The sequence below is a fragment of the Rhinatrema bivittatum genome, chromosome 4, assembly GCF_901001135.1.
Source record: "Rhinatrema bivittatum chromosome 4, aRhiBiv1.1, whole genome shotgun sequence".
Lineage (NCBI taxonomy): Eukaryota > Metazoa > Chordata > Amphibia > Gymnophiona > Rhinatrematidae > Rhinatrema > Rhinatrema bivittatum.
Genome location: NC_042618.1, coordinates 448790047 through 448815139, shown reverse-complemented (window position 1 = coordinate 448815139; position 25093 = coordinate 448790047). Strand labels below are relative to the sequence as shown.

At 44.0% G+C, this 25093-nt stretch overlaps 1 protein-coding gene across 1 annotated transcript in view; it reads right to left on the bottom strand.

The window, feature by feature from the left end:
* The window catches only part of KITLG (KIT ligand), a 192916-nt gene that overhangs the window by 125207 nt on the left and 42616 nt on the right, over positions 1 to 25093 (bottom strand). The window contains exon 2 of the mRNA XM_029601649.1: positions 4818 to 4922. Coding sequence (XP_029457509.1) covers positions 4818 to 4922 — 105 coding nt within the window. The remainder of the gene's footprint in view (positions 1 to 4817; positions 4923 to 25093) is intronic.

The window sequence follows — 25093 nt, the reverse complement described above, 5'->3', positions numbered from 1 at the left end:
ACCTGGCAATAGATGGATAACTTGTGAGTTATCCATCTAAATGGCTTTGAATGTTAACTTCTATGATAGTCAGAGTTTTATTCTCCATTCTTTGCTGAATATTTCCTAATGTTCCTTTTTCAACCAGATCTCTAAGATGCTTACTAAGCCAGTATCTTCATATAATGCCATACACTTTCTCTCCTATCTTATTTTCTTTAGTCTTCCAGCATTTGCATACAGACATCAAAATGCACTTCATTTTCACAACCTGCTTATTAGCAGTGGAATCAGCTTTTTCCATATCATTGCTGTCAGGACAATCTAATCCTTTCTTTAATGGTATCCTTTGTGAATACTCTGCGCTGAACCATGTGCTCCCGAATAACTGCCGGCACCATTTTACCCGCAGAAAAGTCTTAGCTCAACCAAAACATAAAATCCTAACATTGTCACAATTTCATTTTCAAATTATTTACCATCTGCTTTTAACTTTAAAACTCAGCAGCAAGACAGCAGTTTTCATTTGCTCAACATGGTGCCTAGTTTATATAATTAGTTCAAAAGTATTTATGAATAAACCTTTTGCAGGAAGAGGCCCTATTCCCACGTTGGCCAAAATGTATATAATTATTTCTTTTTGCAAGCATGAGAAAACTTTGCCTGGCCCACAAATTCTGCTTTTTTAGTCATTTAGTGCAGCAAGATGGAATGCACAGAGCTGGAGGTGCACAAGGGCACAGATAAGAGTAACTTGCCTAATGAATGAACATCAGGAGTAGGGGTCTACGAGCAGATAAGAGAGGAGAGGGATTAAGCATCTGTAGAGTTAAGTTACTTATAGATGAGGAGGAAAAGCTTGAACCATATACAGAAGTGAATGTGTCTTCACCAATACGTAAGAACATAAGGAATGCCATACTGGGTCAGATCAAAGGTCCATCAAGCCCAGTATCCTGTTTCCAACAGTGGCCAATCCAAGTCACAAGTACCTGGCAAGTACCCAAACATTAGATAGATCACAAGCTACTATTTCCTTATTAATTACCATAATAGCAGTTTATGGATTTAATCTCTAGGAACTTATCCAAACCTTTTTTAAACCCAGTAACACTAATTCCTGAATCCACATCCCCTGGCAATGATTTCCAGAATTTTCTTCAATTTGTTTTACATGAACTACTTGCTAACTTCATGGAGTGCCCCCGGTCCTTCTATTCTCTGAGAGAGTAAATAACCAATTTATATTAACTTGTTCAAGTCCTTTCATGACTTTGTAGACTTCCATCTTATCCCCCCCCCCCCCCATCATCATCATCGTCTCTTCTCCAAACTGAACAGCCCTAACTTCTTTAGCCTTTCCTCATAGGGCAGCCATTCCATGTTGCATATCAAGAGGGATGTCTCTTCTGAAACTTATGCTCAACTTTGTTACTTTGGTTGTCAGAGGTGGATGCAATGGATGAAGCCATAGTCTCTCAACCCAGGACAGAGTACATTAAGATAAATTTTCAAAGAGTTTAGGGCTGCCTAACTGAAGGATCAATTTCTCAAATTGCAATAACTTGCAGTGCCATGTATGTGTTAATAGGCCCCATTCAGATTAATGGGACCTATTTACTAAGATGTGTTAATGAATATTATTGCAATTTGATAAATTGGCCCTTAAGGGAGTTAGGCCCCTAAATCGGCTCCTCTGAAATTTTACTATGACTGTGTGCCTATCTTTAGAGGGCTAGTTTCACTAGATACCTACATTTAAGGTCCCAAAGCATGTTAGGCACCGAGGTGTCTTATGCTGAAAATTAGTTTTAACTTAGGGTCCATTTTATCAAACTGTGCTAATACAGGTGAATTTTCAAAGGAGTTACGCATGTAAATTTAACATACTATCGTAGCAATTTTCAAAAGCCATTTACACATGTAAAGTGCACTTACATGAGTAAATCCTACGGACAATGCAATGGCACATAATGTAGCAATTTTCAAAAGTCCACTTACATGAGTAAAGTGCATTTACATTTGTAAAACCCAATTTTAAGCATGTAAATGCTTTTGAAAATCAGGCCTATAACTATTATTACATGTTAGCAAATAGACCCCATTTAAATTAATGGGGCCTATTTACTAACAATAGGCAATATCACAATTTCATAAATTGGCCCTTATATTCCTAATTTGCAGACCTAAATTTAGGAACCCATGTTTTAGGGCAATTTTCATCTGAAAATTTAGAGGTCTGTATTCAAAAACCATTTAGACTGTGGCCCAGTCCCCAACATACCTAACAAAATTTCTTCTGGACTCGTTGGGCAGTGCATCTCCCACCCCCCAACCCCAACAAAACAATATAAATGATGCCGGGTCTCGCAGATCAAGCCTCCGCCTTCCCTATTCATTAGAATAATTAGTTATCTGGTAGCCACCCCCCCCACACACACAGACCCGCCCACCTGCAGGCTGTATATTCAGATATGCCCGTTACGGAGTAGTTTACGCTTCCAGCGCAGCCACTGTCAATGTTTGCACTGGAAGCGCCGGAAGCGGGGAAATGGGTACCTCGCTCCTGGCAGGGGTATGGGGAGGGATCTGAGGGGCAGGGGTATATCTGAATATATGGCCTGCATGTGGGTGGGTTGGTGAGAAAACAGAGGTGATAATGCCTCTAGATAGGTCCCTTGTGAAACCTCACTTGGAATACTGTGTACAATTCTGAAGGCCGCACCTTCAAAAGGATGGAAACAGAATGGGGTTGATCCAGAGGGAGGCTACTAAAACGGTTCATGGTCTTCATTCTAAAGCATGCAGGGTTAGATTTAAGGATCTAAACGTGTACACCCTAGAGGAAAGACGAGACATGGAAGATATGATAGGTCTGCAGGCACAAAAGGAAAGGAGGCTCTAGAATGAGAGGTCATGAAATGAGGTTGAAAAGTGGTAGATTCAGGAGTAATCTTAGGATATAATTCTTTACAGGAAGGCTGGCGAATGCATGGCATGGCCTCCCAGCGGAGGTGGTGGAGACAGAAACAGTATCAGAATTCAAGAAAGCATAGGAGAAATACAGGGGATCTCTAAGGAAGTGATGGGAATTATAAAGCTAAATTAATTGGGCAGATGGGCCATAGGGTCTTTTTCTGCCCTCATGTTTCTATGTCTCTAAGGGGCAGCTGCATCGGATGCCAAAGTGACATCACTTCAGCGCCTTTCTTCAGTGTAGCAGGCGCCAGTTTTAAAGACCAGGTGCCAGGGCCGGAGTGAGTGGGTTTCACTGCAGCCCCTACCTTTCTTTCACCAGGACTACGATTAAGCGGGTAAGTGGAGGTCCCTGGTTCTGGCATACGTGCTTGAAGGGCCACAGTGAAGCCCCCTTTTTTTAAATTTTTTTTATTAAAAACAAAAGATAGCAGATAAGAAAATACTCAAAAGTTTCCAGTACGGGGAGGTATTTTTCTGTTTGTCCCATTTGTTGCATTTTTGGTATATCCAAAATACTCCACACCTTAGGATGTTAAAGAAAAAAATATAGGAATGGAAAGCTTCAGACTTGCTTTCTCCCTGCACACTACGGTCACTGCTGCCTGTGTGCCTCCTGCAGCTTATTGAAGGAGGGAGAATCAGACAGACGTCTCTGCTCAATGCTTTTCAAGGAGTCAAATGGTGTAATTCTAGGGGTATTTATGCACAACCCATTCTGACTGCCTCCCAGCCTCCTCACTTCATAAAATATGTCCTGTATAAAAAGGGACACGAAAATTCAGTGGAGAATCTAAGGGGTCTCCACATTTATTTTGGATGTCCTGAAAATTGTATCAGCTTGTGACTCTCAAGCAGTGGTTGCTCCCTCCTATCCTGGAGGTATTTTCCAAGTAACAGACATTGGGTGTCATCGCCAAGTTCATTGCATTTCTCGATATGAAACAAAATAATTTAGCTGCAGATGGTTTCTTTTGCTTTTGTTTCTTTCCCCTCTCCCCAAACTCTAAATCTAATGAAAATGGTGAGAGAAAACTGACCATCTATTAAACTGCAAGCAATGAACCTATTTTCCTCAAACGAAGGATAAGTGAAACAAGAGAATAAAACTCTGAACTAAGAAAACAAGCAGACGATAAATGGATGACATTGGTGCCATCTTCACTGAGATTTTTCTAGAATTTCAATGTACGATACTGAAAAAAAAAATAAATAAATACATACATACATACATACATACATAAATCCCCGTTGAGAGCTTGTACACTATTGTCTATTTGCGAGACGGGCCATCCGGAGGTCCAGTCAACCCCAAGAACAAGCAGGGAGGCAGAATGGCAAAATCTCTTTTTGCAGCTCTGGTTGCTGTGGGCCAAGAGACATCTCAGTGCTGTGGGCCAGAAGGTGACCTTTCATTGGCTAGAGGTGGCCTGCGAGCCATCTGTAGTTTGCCCACATCTCGCTTAGGACAGAAATTAAGGAGCCCATGAAGGCTTGACTGAAAAATCGATAGTTTACTCTTTAATAAGTTACTGCTCTTTAAGGTTTTCTACCATCAACTCATATGTAAGACGTTTAGCTATTACATCAAGGTATTTCCTCAAGGGATACATATATTTATCTGCATAGCAATATGTAGAAAGAATGTGCATATGTCATCCTTAACAAATATCAGACCTTAAATACATCAGCATCCAAACTTCACATACTGAGGGGGGGAAAAACCACAAGACATTTGAATTATTCGATACTATCATTCAGAATTGATATCGCTCTGTCATAAGTCTCTAGGCCTTATAAAAGCAATCACATTTTCCTTTACATTGTTCTTTTTCATCATGAAACCAAACCAAATCTCTTACCAGTTTCTCAATATCATTCACTGCATCAGTGACTGGATTCCCACATGGATTCCCAAAATGAACAAACAGCAGTAGTTGAAGATAAATGCATATGATAATCCGAGTCTGCAAACAATATAAACATGGTAAAGCATCAGTTAGGGAAAAAAGGTGTTAACACCATTTAAAACATCTACTGTAAACATTCACTTCCCTGTAACCTGCTGCTAAGCTGCCAAAAGTACAGCTAAAGTAATCAAAAGCTTATCTTTTTATGTTGCCACTTTCTTTATCATTTTCTTTTAAATCCCTGACTTCATATCTTTCAAAGGCTATCTGAATTGTTCTGGATAATTCTCAGGAATTCTACCGAAGATCTACTGTACTTTCTTGGATTTCAAATGCTTTTTCCTTTCTTTTTTGAGGTGTTTTCACAATTTGTTGAGAACACAGGCCACAGACCTTAGGTAAAATTAGAACCAAAACAATACATATAGATGCTGAATCACTAAGGGGCCCCATTAGGGAAGATATTTTTTTGCATGCTAAAAATGAAGTGCAGGCTTTTAACAGATGCACGTGCTCCATGCTGAGATCTCCTGTGCCAACCAGCCCAAAGTACAAGTGACGATGAGCGCAGGGGATCCACTGCCAACCCTGCAGTCACAAAAACAGTGATCCTCCAGCCCTGATCTCTCCCTCCCACCCAACATAAAAATAGGCGACCAGCAGGCTAACATTTACCAACACCTTGGAGTAGGTGCAAAATGTACAGGGCCCAATAGCCTTGGTAAATTTAGAGCTTATTTATAAATAAGGTGATAACAGCTCATGAGCTCATTACCCTATTTGCATAAGCACTACTTTTTTAGCATGCATGTGCATGCTTGAGTTAGCATAGGTTTTCACCTGTGCTAAACAGTGATTAGGGTGCTATTTAGCATACATGTTAAGTGCTAGCAACCCTTTGTGACAATCCCATAGTATTCTAAACATCTTGAAGGACACATTTACAAGTTGATATCAAGACACTTCAGAAGGTAATCTCAGATTCAATGGAAGACACCATTTGGAGTGCATAGCCTTTCCCATGGTAGTATCAGTTTGAGTTTACAAGTTGACTGTTGGAGAGGAGTATTTTTCTATTTCCAAATGGTCCAAGAAAACAAACCGGTAACCGATCCAAGATGGCTGATAGCAACAAACACAAAGGTGGAATCGGTATAAAATGGACTTTATTGAATCTTGCCCGACTCTGGCCGAATTTCGCTCAACGAGCTGCCTCAGGGGCTTAAGAGCCACTTGAATTGGCTCAGATTAACAAGGACTTCTCATATGTCATAGTTAGAGAACCATTTATCAGTAAGCTATTGGATCTGTTTTACAACAGATACTTTTAACAGCAGACCACTGCAAGAGCAATAATATTCCAATTCTACTCGCCGCTCAACACCGCATTATGTTGAGCGCGGAGTAGAATTGGAATATTATTGCTCTTGCAGTGGTCTGCTGTTAAAAGTATCTGTTGTAAAACAGATCCAATAGCTTACTGATAAATGGTTCTCTAACTATGACATATGAGAAGTCCATGTTAATCTGAGCCAATTCAAGTGGCTCTTAAGCCCCTGAGGCAGCTCGTTGAGCGAAACTCGGCCAGAGTCGGGCAAGATTCAATAAAGTCTATTTCCAAATGTAAATTACTTTGACTATCATAAGAGTGATATTTTAACTTTACAATTAAAATTCGCAGGCCACAATAATCAATCCACTGAATATATAAGCTGCATACTAAAAAAAAGAATCGTCTACAATATCTTCCTCAAATAAGCATTTTAATAATTTTTCCATATCATAAGTAATACAACTACTAATCTTAATGCCATACCCAGACATAATTCACATTTGTAAAACACAACTCTTGTCTAACTAGCTGGAGTAAAATGACTGTTACAGAATACTAATATCTAAGGTTTAACATGTATAGAAATGTTTCTTGCAAGGTTGGTAATTTGAATCTACCTTCATTTTTTTGTTCAAAAAAATTTATTGAGATCAAAAAATGTACAAAGTTCCACTTAGAAAACATAACAATTTATCAGCACAGTGGAGAACTTATGATGAAGCAAACAAAACCTGACATCCAAAGTACTAGGGATGTGCACGAAAAAAATTTGTTTTAGTTTTCAGTTCATTTCGGAAGGTTTTGCTTTTTTTTTTAACATGAATTTTGGTTCATGGATTGTTTGATTCGTTTTCATTTGTCAGAAAAAAATAAATCAAACAATTAAAAAATAAAAATAAAAATGGCCAAAAAATGAAAACGATGCCTCCCAGGGGACCCCAGCGGATGGCATCATTTGGCTTGCAAGTACTGAAGAATGAATAGGACCAAGAAGAGGCTCCCAGGCCTGAGCTCCGAGGCCTGGGCATGAACCAGGGTGGAAGCCCAGGTATCAGGACCCGGACTCTTGGCTTAGGCTCCGGCTTTGGGCATGGGTCCAGGCAGAGGCCCCGGCGTTGGGACCCGGCCTCCGGGTTGTGTTGTGGCGTTGGGCCCCGGTGTCGGGACTTAACCATCAGGTCAGGTTGTGGCGTCAGGCCTGTATCCAGGCCTAGGCCCCGGCATCAGGACCCAGCCTGATGCCGGGGCCCAATGGATCAAGCAATGGTGTACCAAGGTTCTCTGGTGCCTGGGGTCAATGCATTTATGTGCCTCTCCAGCATCCCCCCATCCTTCTTGTACTAATACTTAAGGTCACAGAAAATCAGTGGCATTTCTAGACAGAAGAATTTTGGAGGGGTGACAAGCCAAAATGACATTTCCTCATATCATACCCATCTCCAAAGCATGGCCCCCTGCTTTAAAATTGGCTACAAAAAAGTCTCAATAAGAAAGTCCCAAGGGTTTTCTGCATAATTTTAAAAAGCTAGCTAGTTTCACACATTCAATAGAACTATTGTTAAAATTATTTGATATCCTTATTCAACTAATTCTATATGGTTATGAGAGTGAAGTCTGGAATGTATACAGGAAGGGACAGAATGTCACTATAAATCCTGCACCTCCAGTTCAATAACACACTATGCATCCACAGAAATTCCCCCAACAATGGAGCTTGGATGTTTCCAGTACAGCTCAACTTACAAAAAATAATTTCAAATTATGGTGTCACCTCACAGTAATAGAAACACAAACACCTTCCACTGCCAGACACGTAGCAAAAAAGACACTCAAAACCTATACAGCAAACCTATCATAACATAACAGCAGTAACATCAAGGACTCAAACAAGAACCCTACCTATAAAAAAGCACAGATAGATAGTCCCAGACTGCCTATACACTACCTACTGGGGAAATGAAACAAACCCGATTGCTATAGATCCTTACACACACTCTCCACACTAGCAGAATCTCTCACCTTGGTCACACACACAGAGCAAAGACAGACCCTCACCAAATACAGAACAAAAGATCACAAATTAGAAACTAGAGATGTGAATAGTTTTTTGTGTTCGTGTCGTTCTTCGTTTTTCTGCCGCCGCAGGAAATGTGTTTTTGCGGTTCGAGGGTTTTTTTTGAAAAAAATCATTTTTTGAGTTAGTGCGTGCTAACTCCCCATTAGTGCGCGCTAACAAAAACCGTTAGATTTTGTTATTTTTTGTTACTTTTTGTTAGCGCGCACTAATCCAAAAAACAAATTTTCGTGGAAAACTGGGAAAATTCCGATCGTTTTTCGGGCCCCCCGAAACATGCCAAATTGGACAATTTTGTTTAAATTTTCCAATTCGGAAAAAACAAATGCACATCTCTAATATGCAGACAAAAACTTGAAATAGAAACCGCAAGAAGCCAGACTCTGTGTAACAATGACAGAACCATCATTCCTCATACAACAATAAAATCAAGAAACATAAAGCATCAATTATAATAGTAAAATCATACTAATAAAATGTTTTAAAATTACTGCAAATAAAATAACTTCTATTAATTCAAATCGTATACATTTTTTTATTTCCCAAGTACCAATAAAATATTTCAAAACAGCACACACATCAAATAACACCCAATAATTAAAACTAATAAGGATTTAAAAAGCCCCAGCTATCCATACCTGGGAACTCTTGATTTCCAGTCACCTTGAGATTGTCAAGGATTAGGGGGTTTGGTGGGCACACAAACTTTATCCTCCCTATCTCACATATACTCACATGTCCATTCTCTCTCACACATACACTGTCACACACTCACAACCTTTCTCTCTCATAGACATTGACACACTTCATGTAAAGGCTCTAAGAACCTCTCTCTCCCCCATCCCCCACATACTAGCTTACTTCTCCAGATTCTCTCATACACACACACATGCTCTCACTCTCATTGGCTCTCTCATACACACACACACACACACACACACACACACACACACACACACACATATCCAGGCAAGCTCCCATTCATTCTCAGAGACCTCCAAGCAGGCTCACATTCATTCTCACACATTCCCCCCCCCCCCCAACCAGGCATGCACACATTCACACACACACACACACACACACACACACACACACACACACAGACACCCTTTTTCACCCAGGCAGACCCCAGGAAATTCCCAGTTTTACCAGTTAGATCACCAGTTTGCCTAGTCTATCTCTAGTTCATCCAGAACTTCTGGTTCTTCAACTTGCACTCCCCCCAGTTTCCCCAGCCCCCTCACCCAGTCAGTTTTTGGCTATAAAGAGTTTTAGTTTGACATACCTATAAAGAGCAGAAGTAAATATGAACAAGTAACAGCCCTATGTGCGCTGCATTCACAGGTTATAAAATCGGGATTTATGCATGCCAGTGTTGGTCCCACTCCAGAAAGCTATTGACCCACCACAAATCCGCCCCCTTTTTTACACAAAGTTATTCAAGCACTGGTACTTACGCGCATATGTGCGAGGTTTATAAAATAGCGATAGCGTGAATAAGAGCTATTTGTTCGCACATCTGCTATTTCATGCATGGGCATCTCTTTTACAATTCACCTTTTAGGATCTAAATATGGTTACCCTAGAGAAGAGGAAAGACAAGGGGATTTGACAGACATTTAAATAGCTCAAAAGGAAGAAATCAGACACTGAAGCTAGCCTTATCAGAAGAAAGTATGTTCTAGAAAAAGGAGGTTATGGTATGAAGGACAGGGGTAGTAGTGGTTGGGGTAGAGAGAAGCAACATCGGAAAAACTTGCTTCAAAGAAAGGGTGGTAGATGCACAGAAGAGATTCTCAGACAAGAATGGCAACGGAATGCAAGAAAGCATAGGATAAGAACAGAGGATCCCTCTCAGTGAAGAGGTCAAGTAGAAGGCCTCAAACAAGTAAAATCGAGACTCACCGGACTGAAGTTTTTTTTAATAGTGTTAAGAGACTTACCAGTTCTCCTAGCCTTTTGGGTCATAATGTGCCAATTTAATGCTAGCAATTTGCCAGCATTTTCTCAAAGAACATTTCTAAGTTAGCCACAAGTTCTAACACAATTCCATGTGATTTCATGTCTTGTTTAGATGTTTCTCTACCAAGCCAACTATTGGGGAGGTTGCTTATGCCACTTGTCCGTTAATTCTGAAAGATGGAGTAAAATGGGAGAACGTTGGTTTAGTTTGTTCTTCTGAAATTAAGCAGATTGTCTCAGGAATGAATTCAGTCTATTGCCCATTAAATACCTGTTCCATTGCTTTGCTAAAAACTTTAGGAGAGGATTACTGTGCTTTTTTGATTGAAGGCCGGCTACCCCCTCTATTAAAGCATGCTTAGATTCTGACAAACTACACCCCGCCCCCCCCTCCCAAATTTCTTCTGTCATTTTTAGTCTTAAACAAGTTCACGAATTTATCAATGAACATGAAGTGCTGGATCAGTTTCAATTTGGGTTTCTCGCAGCACAGAAGTATCGCTTCTGTCATAAGTTGAGGTTTTGTGCAAAGGTTTTGAATCAGGTGGTCAGTTTTTGCCATCTTCCTTGACATCTAAAACTGTAAATTATCAGATTCTGATGTCACCGTTGACTGAATTGGGCATTGACTTAATAGATTTATCATGGTTTATGTCTTAACTATTTGATAGGACCTAGCATAGAGACCTGAGACAATAACTAGGGATGGGCATTCGGAAGAAATGAAATAGGAAATAAGACAAAATTGCCTATTTCATTTTATTTCATTCTCAAAACGAAATGACTGAAAATCCAACAAAATTTCATTGGTTTTCACATTTCGTTTTGAAAACAAACAAAAGTGCTCCATCAGGCCTAGACCAAGGCTCAGGCATTGGGACCCAGCCTCTGGGCCAGGCCCCAGCATCAGGCCTGGGTCCTTGGGACCGAGACCCAGCCTAGGCCTTCAAGCCTGGGCCTTATGTAGGGCCTAGGTTGAGGTCACGGTGAACTATTGCGGCCTAGTCCTATGCAGACCAGGTAAGTGGGGGCTGTGGAGGATCCTGGCCCGGTCATTTTTTTGGGTGGGAGGGATGGGTGGTGGGGACTGAGACTTCGTAAGGCTCTGTTTCTTTTTTTGTATTTTTTGGGGGGTGATTTTCTTTTGTTTTATTTCACTTTTTAAACAAATATTAAATTAAATAAAAATTGTTGGGAACCCCCCCTCAGAAACAAAACGAAAAATTCTTCCCACCCCTAATAATAACCACCCTAAGGGGATAATTTTCAAAAGGATGTACATGATAAAATTGGGTTTTACATGTGTAAATGCACTTTATGCAATTAAGTGGGCTTTTGAAAATGGCTACAATATATGCACTGAAATGTCAATAGGGTTTACTCACATTCTGTTCATTTAACACTACTGGTAAATGGCTTTTGAATATTGCTACAATAGTATGCTACATTTACAAGAGTAACTCCTTTGAAATTACCTCCTAATTTTCTCTGCATTCAGGGTTTCTCAGCCCTGCTTTTTTTTTTTTTTACATTTTTCTCTGTCCTTTTTCTAGATTGCTGAGAACTTAGGAATTTGGTTAGCACCTCTATGAAGATAACATTCACTTTTCTATACCAGTATCACTCTTATTAGAGGAATTGCTAGCTACAGTGGATAACTGCTTATCAAAAATTAGCTTATGGATGGCTGCAAACAAGTTATTATTGAACACGTGAAAATCGGAGATACTCTGTTTTGCTAGATTTACATCTTTCACTGTGTTACTATCTTTGGCAATTGATGGCTTAGAAATTGCAGTCAGTACACTGGCTAGGAATTTAGGAGTCCCTCACTCCGCTGAATCTTCCCAGCTGCACATTAATTCAGTAGTTAAGGGTTTTTGGTTTTTTTTGTCAAGTTGCTTTTATTATGTAAACTGAAACCTGTGTTGTCTAATAGCGATTTTTGAACAGTTCAAGCATTAGTACTGTAACTTTATATCTTGGGCTGCCTGCATCGTCTTTGAAAGTGCCTCAGGCCATCCAAAACGCTGCAGCTCAGATTCTGACTGGTGCACGTTTAAGTGATCATCTCGCCCCAGTTTTGGCCTCATTACATTGATTACCAGTACAAGCATGAATTAAATTGAAAGTATGGACTCTAATGGCAAAAGCATTGAGCAGCGATACCCCAGTTAATCTTAATGCACTGTTGAATATTTATTTATCCACCCCTATGAGAAAATTTTCAAAGGTGTTGTGCATGAAAAAATAGCGCATACACACATAAGTAGGATGATATTTTATAAACATCAAAAGTACTCAGGTATTTTCAGTTTCATGCATACATTTAGTGGCGCACACAAGGGGCAGCTCTTAAGGGCATTCTGGGATGGGGCCATTTATGTGTATAAAATTATCAAACTTATTCATACAGTTCTTTACCTACTAATTGACTAGTGAAAGTGAATTTAGACTTGCCTGTTGCCTGCAGTGTTTGGGTGGAAGGAGTAAGCAGATTGGGGGGCATTCAGGGCCAAGTGAACTGGAGACAGACTATGAACTGGCAGAGTCATCGGCAAACTGTTGATTTCAAGTAATTGTGCAAGTATTTTCAAAATGTTTTAGGCACATACTTTCAAAATACCTGCCTCTGCATATAAATCAGGGGTTTTACGCATACGAGCTATACATAATTCTTTAGTGAGTAAAATATATGCACATTATATTTATAAAATGGCTAGAGAAAGTAAGCACTTTCATTGTATGGCAAATATTCGCGAGGACTGAAATAGAGGCAACCAGCTGCCCGGTGTATAAACTTCTAGGTTTAAATCTCCGCACATCCACTTCTGTGTGCACATCCAGTACTGCGAATAAGCTTGAAAGGTAGGATCTTTTTGTTTTGCCTTCGCTCTCACAGTAAATGAAAGGAGGCAATACTTTGGCAATACTTTAACCTACTAACCCTGTTTCTGGCGATGTCGAGGAATATAACATTCATTCATTTGCTGGATTTATAGCCTACGCTTCTCAGAACTCAGGGCAGAGTACAAAAGGTACAGGCAGTACAAAACATGAAAAACAATAAAGTAAATGCAAATCTGCTAAAAAGCCTAGAAGCAGAAAAGTTCCAGGGAAGGGGACATATGTACACAAACACAGTTAAAACCCTCAATAAGTTGATCCACAAAATGTCCTGGATACAGAAGAATGCCAGAACAGTCAATTCCTTATCACTGAACCGAACTAAGGATAACAGGAAGCAGAGGATCCTTAGTGGGGAGGTATAATAGGCCCATCCGGTCCACCTCACCTCACTCCCAGAGGAATGCCACAGACCCTTATCTGATCCCCGCCCTTTAAAAAAAAAAATGTATAACCTGCTTATCTGAAATCCTAAGCGGCTAACAAAAGCACATTCACAATAAAAAGACAAAACAAAACATAAAATAAAATAAGACAAATTACATACACAGCCCACTAAAATTCACTCAGACAAGCTGAGGACGCTATCATCAAAAACTCAGATGGAACTAAATTGCTCAACAGATCGACTAGACGTGCGCTTTTAAATTTCCAAACCAGCTAAACACCTGCTTAAAAGGAAGGTTTTTAATCTCTTCTGAACAGCTGCAAACACTGTTCAGCTCTTAATGTATCTGGCAATCTGTTCCACAGAAGCAGGCCAGTGACTAAAACTCTATCACAAGTAGGTAAAAAGCTGTATGAATAAGTTTGATAATTTTATACACATAAATGGCCCCATCCCAGAATGCCCTTAAGAGCTGCCCCTTGTATGCGCCACTACATGTATGCATGAAATTGAAAATACTTGAGTACTTTTGATGTTTATAAAATAGCGTGTGTTATTACATGCTACTTACGCGAGTATGTGTTATTCTCCCACGCAGAACACCTTTGAAAATGTTTTCAAATGGGTGGATAAATAAAGTATGACCTAATGAAACTGCAGAACATGGGGTAGCTGGCCACAGTTCCCCAGAAACAGGTTGCTGCTGGCAGGTTCATGATAGCTGGGTAAGGTCCAGCAAGACTAAAGGGATCTGGGAGGCTGGATGTCCAGTCAACAGCACCGCTAATTTTGGTAATTGTTTAGATTATTAAGGCATGGGGAGTTGGGCATAAGATAGGTATTACATTTCAAATCTCATCTACCCAGGGTGGTAGAGAACCAATGAGGAAGAAAGCAAAACGTAACAGACAAGTGATATTCTACAAGCAGTCAAGCTTCTATGGCTGGCAGCTGGGGATACATTCTCACAGTGTGGTACAACTGGGCAGGCTGGATGGGCCAATTGGTCTTTTTCTCCCATCAACTAGTATTTTATTCTATATTTTTCCTATATATATTTCCTAGATCTCTTTTCAGTGACTGATTGAAAGTAATTTTTGTGAAAGTTGAACGAAAAAAATGCAGTCAGTTGCTTTTCTCCAGTTAAAATACTCTTAATATAGCATTGGTTATAATCAAAGGTTTTGAACATTCATAAAATGTTCACCTGCAAATATTTAAAAAGTTGCAACAATATTGCTTCCTTTCTGTTATTCAAGAGATAGTCTTACTTCTACATAAATCTTCAAGTTGTTTAGTTTTGAGGGAAAGCCCCTGCAGAGTCATCCCAGGTGCCCCATTCTCCTGGGGTGTTCCTCCCAACTCATCCCACAAAACTTTGAACATAGACTTTTATACTCTGAAAACACTCCCCCTACAGCATCTCTCCCCCCCCCCCCCCAAAACACTCTTAAGGGGCACACAATAGAAACTTAACTGAACACGACCTCCATAGCTTTCCCATAAACATTTGTTATGTGGTCTGCCATCTAGTGGTTGTATTGGCAATTCCATCAACACTGGTTTCATAATGGTTAACTTTTCTCTTTCACCTTCAGGAACCATTCAATTATACAATCTTGGGAACCTGTCACATGTGCATCAAAATTGCTCTGGCCTCGGGTTACCGTGTCATTTTTATTTACTGCACCAGCAGGGCAGGAGCGACTAAGGATTGTTCTTACTCCTCGTTGAAGACTATCACTGCAGGTATGCTCGCTGGCTGGCAGGAGGGGGGAGGTGTGGAGAAAGCTTTCGGTAATTAGGTGGTGCTGGATTTCATTTAAAACGGTGGTTGGGGTGGGGAACATTGGCGAAATGAAAAACGTATGAAATTTAATTTGTTTTCCTTTCATTTCAAAAAGAATAGAAAACGTCATTGGCATGTCCTAAGTCATTGCCAATGACAGTACATCCCTAGTGTTGAACAACTTTGAGGCTTCTGTGGCCTCTAGAGTGTTAGTGTACAGAGAGCCATTTGTTTTATGATCCATAAATAGATCTTGGCGTCAATTCTCAGGTTAATTCAGGTAAAAAATAGTTAAACCATTTAAGTTTGGAAAGGTGGATTTTTAGCTGAAAGTGCATGCATATTTCCATAAAGCATATACATTTGGCCTTCTAGAAAAGGGTTCGGAGGTATATCTGAGACCTAGTATGCTCCTATATTTAGTTTTTAAAAAAGTACACGTGTAACATAGAAACCAAAAACACAGGAGTGATGGCAGACATCTAGTCTGCCCAACAAGTTTAAGGTAGCATCTGCCATGCCATACAGGTCAACCCCATACTTATCAGTTTCCCAGACTGTTAGTCAGGGCACTTGTTGGTGGCTGTCTGAGTCCAATTCCCTGTTAGCTCTTGCCTTTGAAGCAGAGATCAATGTTGGAGTTGAATCAAAAGTATCAGGCTTATTGGTTAAGGGTAATAACAGCCACATCAGCAAGTTAGCCCCATGCTTATTTTGTTTTTCCACAGCATAAAATTCAAGGCCCTCGTTGGTTGCTGTCTGAATCTAATTCCCCCTGCCATTGAAACAGAGAGCAATAATGGAATTGTATCAACCATATGAAGGCTTATTGGTTAAGGGTAGTAAACGCCACACCAGCAAGTTACCCCCATGCACTCTTTTCTTCATTTCCATCAACAGTGTTTATCCCATGCCCTTTTGAAATCTTTCACTGTTTTTCATCTCTTCTGGAAGAGCATTCCAGGCATTCACCACCCTCTCCATGAAGAAATATTTCCTGATGTTGGTTCTGAGTCGTCCTCCCTGGAGCTTCATTATGTGATCCCTGGTTCTTCTGATTTCTTTCCAACAGAAAAGGTTTGATGATTGTGCATCACTAAAACCTTTCAGGTATCTGAAGGTCTGTATCATATCTCCCCTGCACCTCCTCTCCTCCATGGTATACATATTTAGGTCCTTCAGCCTCTCCTCATGAGTCATTTGATGGAGGCCCACCACCACCACTTTGGTCACCCTTCTCTGGACCGCCTCCATCCTGTCATTGTCCCTTTGGAGATACGGTCTCCAGAACTGAACACATACTCCAGATGAGGCCTCAACAAGGACCTGTACCAGGGGATTATCACCTCTTTTTTCTTCCTGGTTATTCCTCTCTCTCTATGCAGCCCAGCCATCTTCTGGCTTTAGCCTTGTCGCATTGCTTCGCCATCTTCAGATCACTAGACACTATCACCCCAAGGTCCCTCTCTTGCTCTGTGCACAACAGCCCTTCACCCCCCATCACATATAGCTCTTTTGGATTACCACACCTCAGATGCATGACTAGGTGTGCCACTAAAGAACATACTTTACCCAATTATTTTACACCATGTAAGGGTATACACATACATTTGGGTACCCTGTGTTTGAAAATCGACTCATTTTGAGCAGACTTAAAAAATTGCATGTGCTATTGCCATTAGGTGCCCTATTGAAAATGTATCTTCTTGTGTCTGAAAGATTAGGAGATCTAACCATTTCCGAGTGAATAAACATAGTGATGGTATTTATTCAACAATTTCTCAATAAATTTTAGTTGTGGTAGTAAACAATGCACGCACAGAACAATCACCAGCAGAATATTCAGTGGTGCATTTCCCAAATAAAGCGGGCCAAAAGTAGTTGGGAGCACTCGCAGGATGAAAAAGATAGATATACATTTTAAAAATAAGATATTTCAAGTCCAGACCAACATGCTGAATTCATAAATGAAAGGTACTAGGTACAGTAACCATCTTGGGAGCTGTTTGTTTCTATTTCATCTTGGATATGAGTTTACAAGGCAGTCTACTTCAGAGAATAGTTGGAATAGAAATTCATTGATAGAGTACCAAATTTCACTTTATAGTTTCTTCACTTTATAGTTTTCACCCTTTTCTCCCTTGACCTGTGTTCCTGAATACAGTAGAAAGTAACATGAAAGATCTTTACTTATGCAGGACAATTTGAAAGCAGTATTGCTTTGCAATAATGTATTATTCTACTGTCTTCTTCAACTGATGAACCTGTGCAACCTGAAAATGTCTTTGCTCATACGAAACACTTTGACCCACTTACAGATGTCACAGAATGCAAGTCTTAAGACATACCCTAGCTCCTTACGTTTGTCCCAGAAAAGAAAAGATTGAGAAACATTGATGCACATCAAAGACTGGGGTTTTTTTTCTCTCCTGTTACAAAATGGAAAAAAAAAAAAAAGTATTGCGCACATACCTGGGAACAACCCAAAACAGACATACAGTAAAGAAATTAAAAATTGACATTTATTGCCAAAGTTACTAAAATCCGCCCAGTGCTGGGAGGTCAGAACCAGGAGAAAAGCTGCCAACTCAGCAATGCTGCACGCAGATGGCACTGCTTTAGGTTTTGGCCCCCAATTTTGACTGGCTTTTTTACTAATCTCTATCTCTGTCTCTGTTTTTCATTCTGATCAAATCGCTCTTAGCGTTTAGTTTTTGGAATTTAGGCAGTGGAATATTTTTCAGTTTGATTCACAAGAGAGAAAACTCATTGCAGATCTAAGCAGTTGTGACCAGAGATAACGCCGTCGCCAACCAATTTTTGTGATTAGTGATACAGAAGTCAGTGAATTAAGAATCCTTTTATCTACACACAACCTAACAAAAGACATTGTAAATCATTGCATTTAAAGGCATTTTTCTGCTTTGACACTGATATAACTAACTTGTTTATAGTAGGGCCCCTATCTTTCTTTAAATCAGAAGCATAGCCCTGAGTACGTCCGGATGCATGTCTGCAATACCTGAACTTTGCTTGAATTAGGGTACCATCACCTATAACCTGATTACAGAAAGGAATGTAAAAGCAGTTCAGCAAGTCAGAACCAGTAGATGGAGAAGAAGGTTCAAGACCTGGAAATATTTTAGGCAACTATCTTTTAACTGGAAATGCCAAATAAGCTATGTATTATTTGGCTAGAGCCATTGGACAATGGACATACTCTGGTAATAAAATTAACAGATTTCACCACTGAGAATCTGAAAACCCTAGTAAATATGGCCCTTCGTGTTTACAATAAAGCAACTGGTTGAACCAAAAGTTAGTTGAACAGAAGCATCCTCCAGGAGAAGAAGAGAATAAAACAGGCTGCAACATGTTTCAGCATTGGTGGAATGGCTATGTAGGCTCAAAGCTGGAAGTTACTAGAAAGGATCTGAAAGTCAATCATGTGTCTAAGCCTGGCTGTAAAGACGAATGTGGATGTGGGCTTGCAAGATACCCGCAGCAGAGGCTGGACGCCTCGGATTGTTTTTGATGCAACGCAGTGATAGAGAGGCTAGCATCCTTTCAAAACGTGACTTAACACTGCAGGCAGATCAATAAAGCATCCTGGCATGAGCAACACTGCTGTCCACACAGCACTCCTTCAGGACTGAAGGTTTCCTGGGTAATCAGATATGCTTAGATATATTTCCTTCCTTTGTTCTGACATATTTGATATCTTTCCCCTTTTAAAATCTATTTTAGATGCGGGCTTTAAGCAATCAGGATTTGCAATCTGAACAAAAATGAGACTGGAGCAATCAAGATGTAATAATAGCAATGGCTTCTATTAAGCTTTAGAAGCTTCTCCTGGAGCTTTGAAAGGGGCCAGTTTTCAATAGCCTGCCTCGTTGCAAAGCACTACACACAGGCATCTTTGTATACATGCCAAACATGTCAAAAGAGACATAATTAGTTGCAAATGTGCATACAAATGGAGTCCCTACTTTGCACCTGGTAGGTTTGTACATTGGAAAATCCCAATGTATGCACAGTGCTGTCCTCCTCCCATCCCCAGACTGCCTCTTTTGAACATGGCTAAAAGTGCACATATTGCAAAAGCCCATATGTACTTATAGCCACTATGAGGGGGCACCAATTTCAACCAGGATACATTACCTATTTACCTACGTATATTCCTTTGAAAAGCTGTTCTCTAATGGGGCGATTTTCACATTGCCTGCAAGCTCATTTTCCAAACAGGTAAACTCACTATGGGCACTTGGAAGGTGCCTGCTTTGAAGCAGGTGCAAAGGACCCGTGTGAAAGCAAGCAGAGGGATTACAAAATGAAATCCCTGCATCTCCTCATCCCTCACTGACCAAAGCCCACCCCTTTTAGCCTTCTCATGGGTAAGTGCACTCTGAACAGTGCATATACTTTTACCCCTTTGAGGGGAGTGAACACGGGGGGGGGGGGGGGGGGGGGGGGGGCTGGTCATTTTCTAAGGCCCTTTTCACATAGGTGCCTAGATTTATAAATAGGAAGGACAGAAATATTTTAAAGGGTTTTGAAAATTCCCTCCCCATATATATGTATAAATATATTTTCTGACACTCAACTCTTCGTTTCGACTTTCCCGGACCCCTGTGGATAAAACACAGCTGTTCTCTGCCTCCTGACCAATTTACTTATAATTTTAGAATTTTAATGACGGACCGACAAGCGCCTGCGGGGGAGGGACCCCCTTAACATGGCGCTTGCCGGCCCGGGGCCTCCCTCCCCGCTCCCTACCCCCCTTTTTTGGCCTTCCCGCCCCGGGATCAGCTTACCGTAAGCAATCCCGGGGTCGGGCGTCCATCCGGAGGGGACAGGGGCGCCCCGGCTCGACGGGCGCATGGCTGGGCTGGGCAGACGGACGGGCGTGATGACGTCGCCGCGCAGACGGGCGGTGACGTCATCGCGCCGGCGCGCGATGACGCAACTCGGCCCGAGGTCTCGCGAGACCTCGGGCCTTAAAGCACGGAGCGAGCGCCGGGTCAGGCCTTTTCGGCTGGCCGGCGCTCGCGTTTCCACCCACCCACCCAACAAGGTGCTGGAACACGGAGGGAGACAAGGCATGGGAAGTGGAACGATAGTGACAGATAGTCAGGAATCAATGTTAGCAAGAAAGTGGCCAGTTACAGAATTGTCGCAGCAATCGGGGGGGGCGGGGGTACCCGAGTCAGAGGGCCTGGAGGGGCCTGGAGGACACGGTGGACAAACCGGGGTCCTAGAGGAAGGAGAGGTGCGTAGAGGTGGGCGTGGGCTGCCCGGGGGGTGGCCCCTCGGCTTGACATGGCGCGGGGCCGGGAAGATCGTGTGGCGGACTGGCTAAAATGGCGGACGCCGGTACGAAGCCTGGTTTAGTTATACTTGACGTACGCACTAATACTCGGGTACTAAAATGTTGGGTTTATGTTAATTAATTATTAATAAATGCTGCGGCCTGTTTTCACCAATAATGGTTTATGTGTGATTATTGCATGGTTGTCTGAAAGGGAAAGGGGGGGGGAAAGGACACGGGAGTGCAAGCTGCCAATGTTATGACGGACCGACAAGCGCCTGCGGGGGAGGGACCCCCTTAACATGGCGCTTGCCGGCCCGGGGCCTCCCTCCCCGCTCCCTACCCCCCTTTTTTGGCCTTCCCGCCCCGGGATCAGCTTACCGTAAGCAATCCCGGGGTCGGGCGTCCATCCGGAGGGGACAGGGGCGCCCCGGCTCGACGGGCGCATGGCTGGGCTGGGCAGACGGACGGGCGTGATGACGTCGCCGCGCAGACGAGCGGTGACGTCATCGCGCCGGCGCGCGACGACGCAACTCGGCCCGAGGTCTCGCGAGACCTCGGGCCTTAAAGCACGGAGCGAGCGCCGGGTCAGGCCTTTTCGGCTGGCCGGCGCTCGCGTTTCAGGAGGGCAACCGCAGGACATCGCAGGACCAGGGAGGCCACGTGGCGGGCGGAACGGAACGGCGGATCGTGCGGCCGGTGGAGCATTTGCAGCGGGCGATCCAGCGAGCATAGAGCCTCCCTAATAAAGTTTCCAAAAAAAAAAAAAAAAAGGGTAAACGAAGGGGAAGCGCTGAGAGCTTTCCCTCAACGCGGATCCCGGCTCGCAGCGCCGCGTGGTGGGCAGGCCCGCGGGAGGTCCGCAGGCAGCTTGGGGCTGCAGAGTCCTCAGCGCAGGCCCATCCCAGCGCTGGACGGAGACGCTGGCGGAGGAGCAGCACATCAAGGTGTGGACCAGGCTCAGGAACAGGCCAGAGGACGCCAGAGGATACAAGCGACCGGGGCACGGCAGCTGAACTGTGAGTAACATTGCTATTTCGCCTTTGGAGCGGAGTGCCCCGGGGAGGGACCCCCTTTAAGTGGAGGAGGAATTAAAGCGTGGGGAATCCCTGTCCATGCCGAGCGGAACTTTAAGACTGGGAGGAAACGTGGCAGCCGAGTGAGACTTTCGCAAAGGGGGCTTTGGCAAGCGAGACTTTTCCAAGCGAGACTTTTGCAAGCGTGACTTTTGCGTGGGAGATTGGAAAGTGAGACTTCCGCAAGGAGAGAGTGTGAGTTGCGACGAAGCAGGGATGGCAGGCAGAGGAAAGAATGCAGGCCCTTCCCCAAGACAGACGAGGGGGCGCAGTCGACAGCAGAAGGCGGCCGAACCACGGACGGGGACCGGGACGAGACCCGATCCTGCGGCCGAGGCGGTCGGACGTCGCGGCAAACGCCTCAGGACGGCCACCGCCAAGGCTCGAGAGTGGGCACAAAATCAAGGGAATAGCGGAAACAAGAGACAGACCGAAAAAGCTGCGAAGGGACCGGCACCGACAGCCGACGGCAACACCGCGCCGGGAGAGGCTGCAGGCGTGATCGAGACGCAGCCCGGGGCTGGCCGCTACAGTGCACCCCCATGGGGCTGGCCCTCGTGGCCACCGCTGGGGCCGGTCGGAGCTGAGGCGACAGCATCGGCGCAGCGGACACAAGAGGGCGGCCCTTATGGCTACAACGCATGGCAAGCGCAGATGTACCCACCATGGTGGCAGGTCCCACCGCCATGGTACACTGCACCAGGAACCAGCGCGGCCGAGCAGACATCGGCCGGCGGGGCGAGAGGAGAGACGGCGAAAGATCCAGCGGCGGGGAGTAACACAGGCGTTACCACAGTGCAAGGGACAACTCGGGGCGAGGCCCCTAACGCCATCGAACAGCCAGGGACGGCACCTAGCGCAGCTGAGGCGGCACGAGAGGTGTGCAACGAAGTGACCGGAACCAGGGAAGGAAGGACGGCATCGGCTGGAGACATAAAAGGCAAGGGGGCCAAGAGAAAGAGACACGAAAGTGGCTCCTCGGGGCGATCCTCAGGGGAGGAGTCGGAGGAGAGCGAGGCGTCCGGGGGCTCGGCGGCCTCCCCCGCTCGAGACTTGGGGGCCGCCAATGCTCTGCCGAATATGGACGAGTTGTGGGAGAGTGTGCCGAAGGCATTACGGAGCAAAATCCGCAAACGTGAATACATTGATATATTCACAATATTAGAGGGAAGAAAGGGGGCGGCGGAAAAAAGGAAAGGAAAAAAGAAGGAGGAGCAGAAAGGGGATGAGGTGAAGGTAGCTAGGAATATCACTAATTGGACACGGGCATTCTTAAGGATGGTTAGTATAATCGGGAGGGAGGACCCCTCACAATACGCCCCCATGCTGAGTTATGCGGATTCAATTTTGGAAGCATACAAGGAGTATCAAGGGTGGTGTTGGCTGAACTATGATGAGAAGTTCAGGGATAGGATGGAAGATAACAAGAACTTGTCATGGGCAGCTCAAGACGTGGGATTGTGGCTACGTCAGATGACTAGCAAGGTTATGGAGTCCGGGGGGGCACGCAAACTGTCGAGGCCATCCGGCGGACAGGCTGGGGCGGGTAGTTCTCACTGGGGGGACAGCAGTAACAGTAAGGTGTGCTGGCGCTTTAACAAGGCAGGGTGCACCTTCCAGGATTGTCGGTTCAAACACATATGTGCAGTATGTGCGGCACCACACTCAGCATCGAGATGCCCAAAGAAGGGGCAGGGGTTTTCAGCCGGGAGTAATGGCAAAGGGAAGCAGTAGAGCAGAGGAGAAGGCACCGTCCCCGGTGCGGCTATCCGCCATGGGGGAATGGCTGAAAAAATACCCAAAACGAAGGGAGGCTAAGCAATTGTGGGAGGGTTTTGCATATGGTTTCAGGATTCCATTTCAGGGTAGGATCACGGGCACGGGTTACACAAATTCAGCTTCAGCAGTGAGGCAAGCGGACATAGTCCAAAGAAAGGTGGAGAGGGAAATCGAGTTGGGCAGGATGGCGGGTCCCTTTACGGACCCGCCATTTAGTAAAATGATGTTGTCACCCTTGGCAGTGGTACCAAAAAAGGAACGGGGCGAGTTCAGGCTTATACAGAACCTGTCTTACCCGCCGGGGCGTTCCGTGAACGATGGTTTGCCAGAGGAGGCTTGCACAGTGCAATACACCTCTTTCGATCAGGCCGTGGTGTTAGTACGGCGCTGCGGGGAAGGCGCGTTGATGGCAAAAGCAGACATTAAGTCGGCATTCAGGCTGCTCCCGGTACACCCCGATAACTTTCCCATCCTAGGTTTTCACTTCCAAGGGGCATATTACTTCGACAAGTGCATGCCGATGGGGTGCTCGGTTTCTTGTGCATACTTTGAAATGTTTAGCACGTTTCTACATTGGGTGTTACAGCAGCGGGCGGGGAATGCGAACGTGGCGCATTACCTCGATGATTTCCTATTTGTGGGGCCAGCTCACGCGGACACTTGTGCTAAAACTTTGTCTGCATTCCAAGACATGGCCCAAGAATTCGGGGTTCCGTTAGCCGGGGAGAAAACGGAGGGGCCAGTGACCACACTTTCATTCTTGGGGATTGAGCTGGACACGCAGGCCATGACATCGCGGCTGCCGATAGAAAAGTTACACAAGTTACGGACCATGCTCCGGAGGGCCTTGGCATGCAGCAAACTCACGTTGGGGGCCATTCAGTCCATAATCGGTAGTTTAAATTTTGCATGCCGGGTGATTCCGATGGGGAGGGCCTTCATGAGGCGTTTGGCCGACGTGACCAGGGGAGTTAAAAACCCGCGCCACCACATCAGGATAACACGGCCTATAAAGAAGGATATGGCAATGTGGTTGGAATTCTTGGATAACTTTAATGGGATATCAATATGGCAGGATGAGGCAGTGTCGAATCATGATCTGGAGATACACACAGACGCGTCGGGAGGATGGGGTTTTGGGGCTTACTGCCAAGGGGCATGGTGCGCAGCACCATGGCCGCCCGAATGGATACAGAGCGGGCTAGTGCGGAACATCACATTCCTGGAGCTCTTCCCGATTTTAGTGGCTATCACGGTCTGGGCTCATAAATTGCGTAACAAAAAGATAATATTTTGGTCAGACAATTCGGCAGTCGTGACGGTTATTAACAGGCAAGCGGCGCGCTGCTCCAAAGTAGCGGAACTGCTAAGGGAGGTGGTACTGCAAGGTCTGCGACTGAACACAACAATACGAGCCAGACATGTGCCAGGCGTTCACAATCATGTGGCCGATGCGCTATCCCGAGCTAAGTGGGATCTCTTTCATCAACAGGTGCCAGAGGCAGACGTCGAAGGAGCCCCCATACCGAGCCGGTTATGGCTGATTGGAATGTAACTGAATGGGGACTGCTGAAGGCATCCGTTGCGCCAGCGACATGGAAGGCCTACTGCA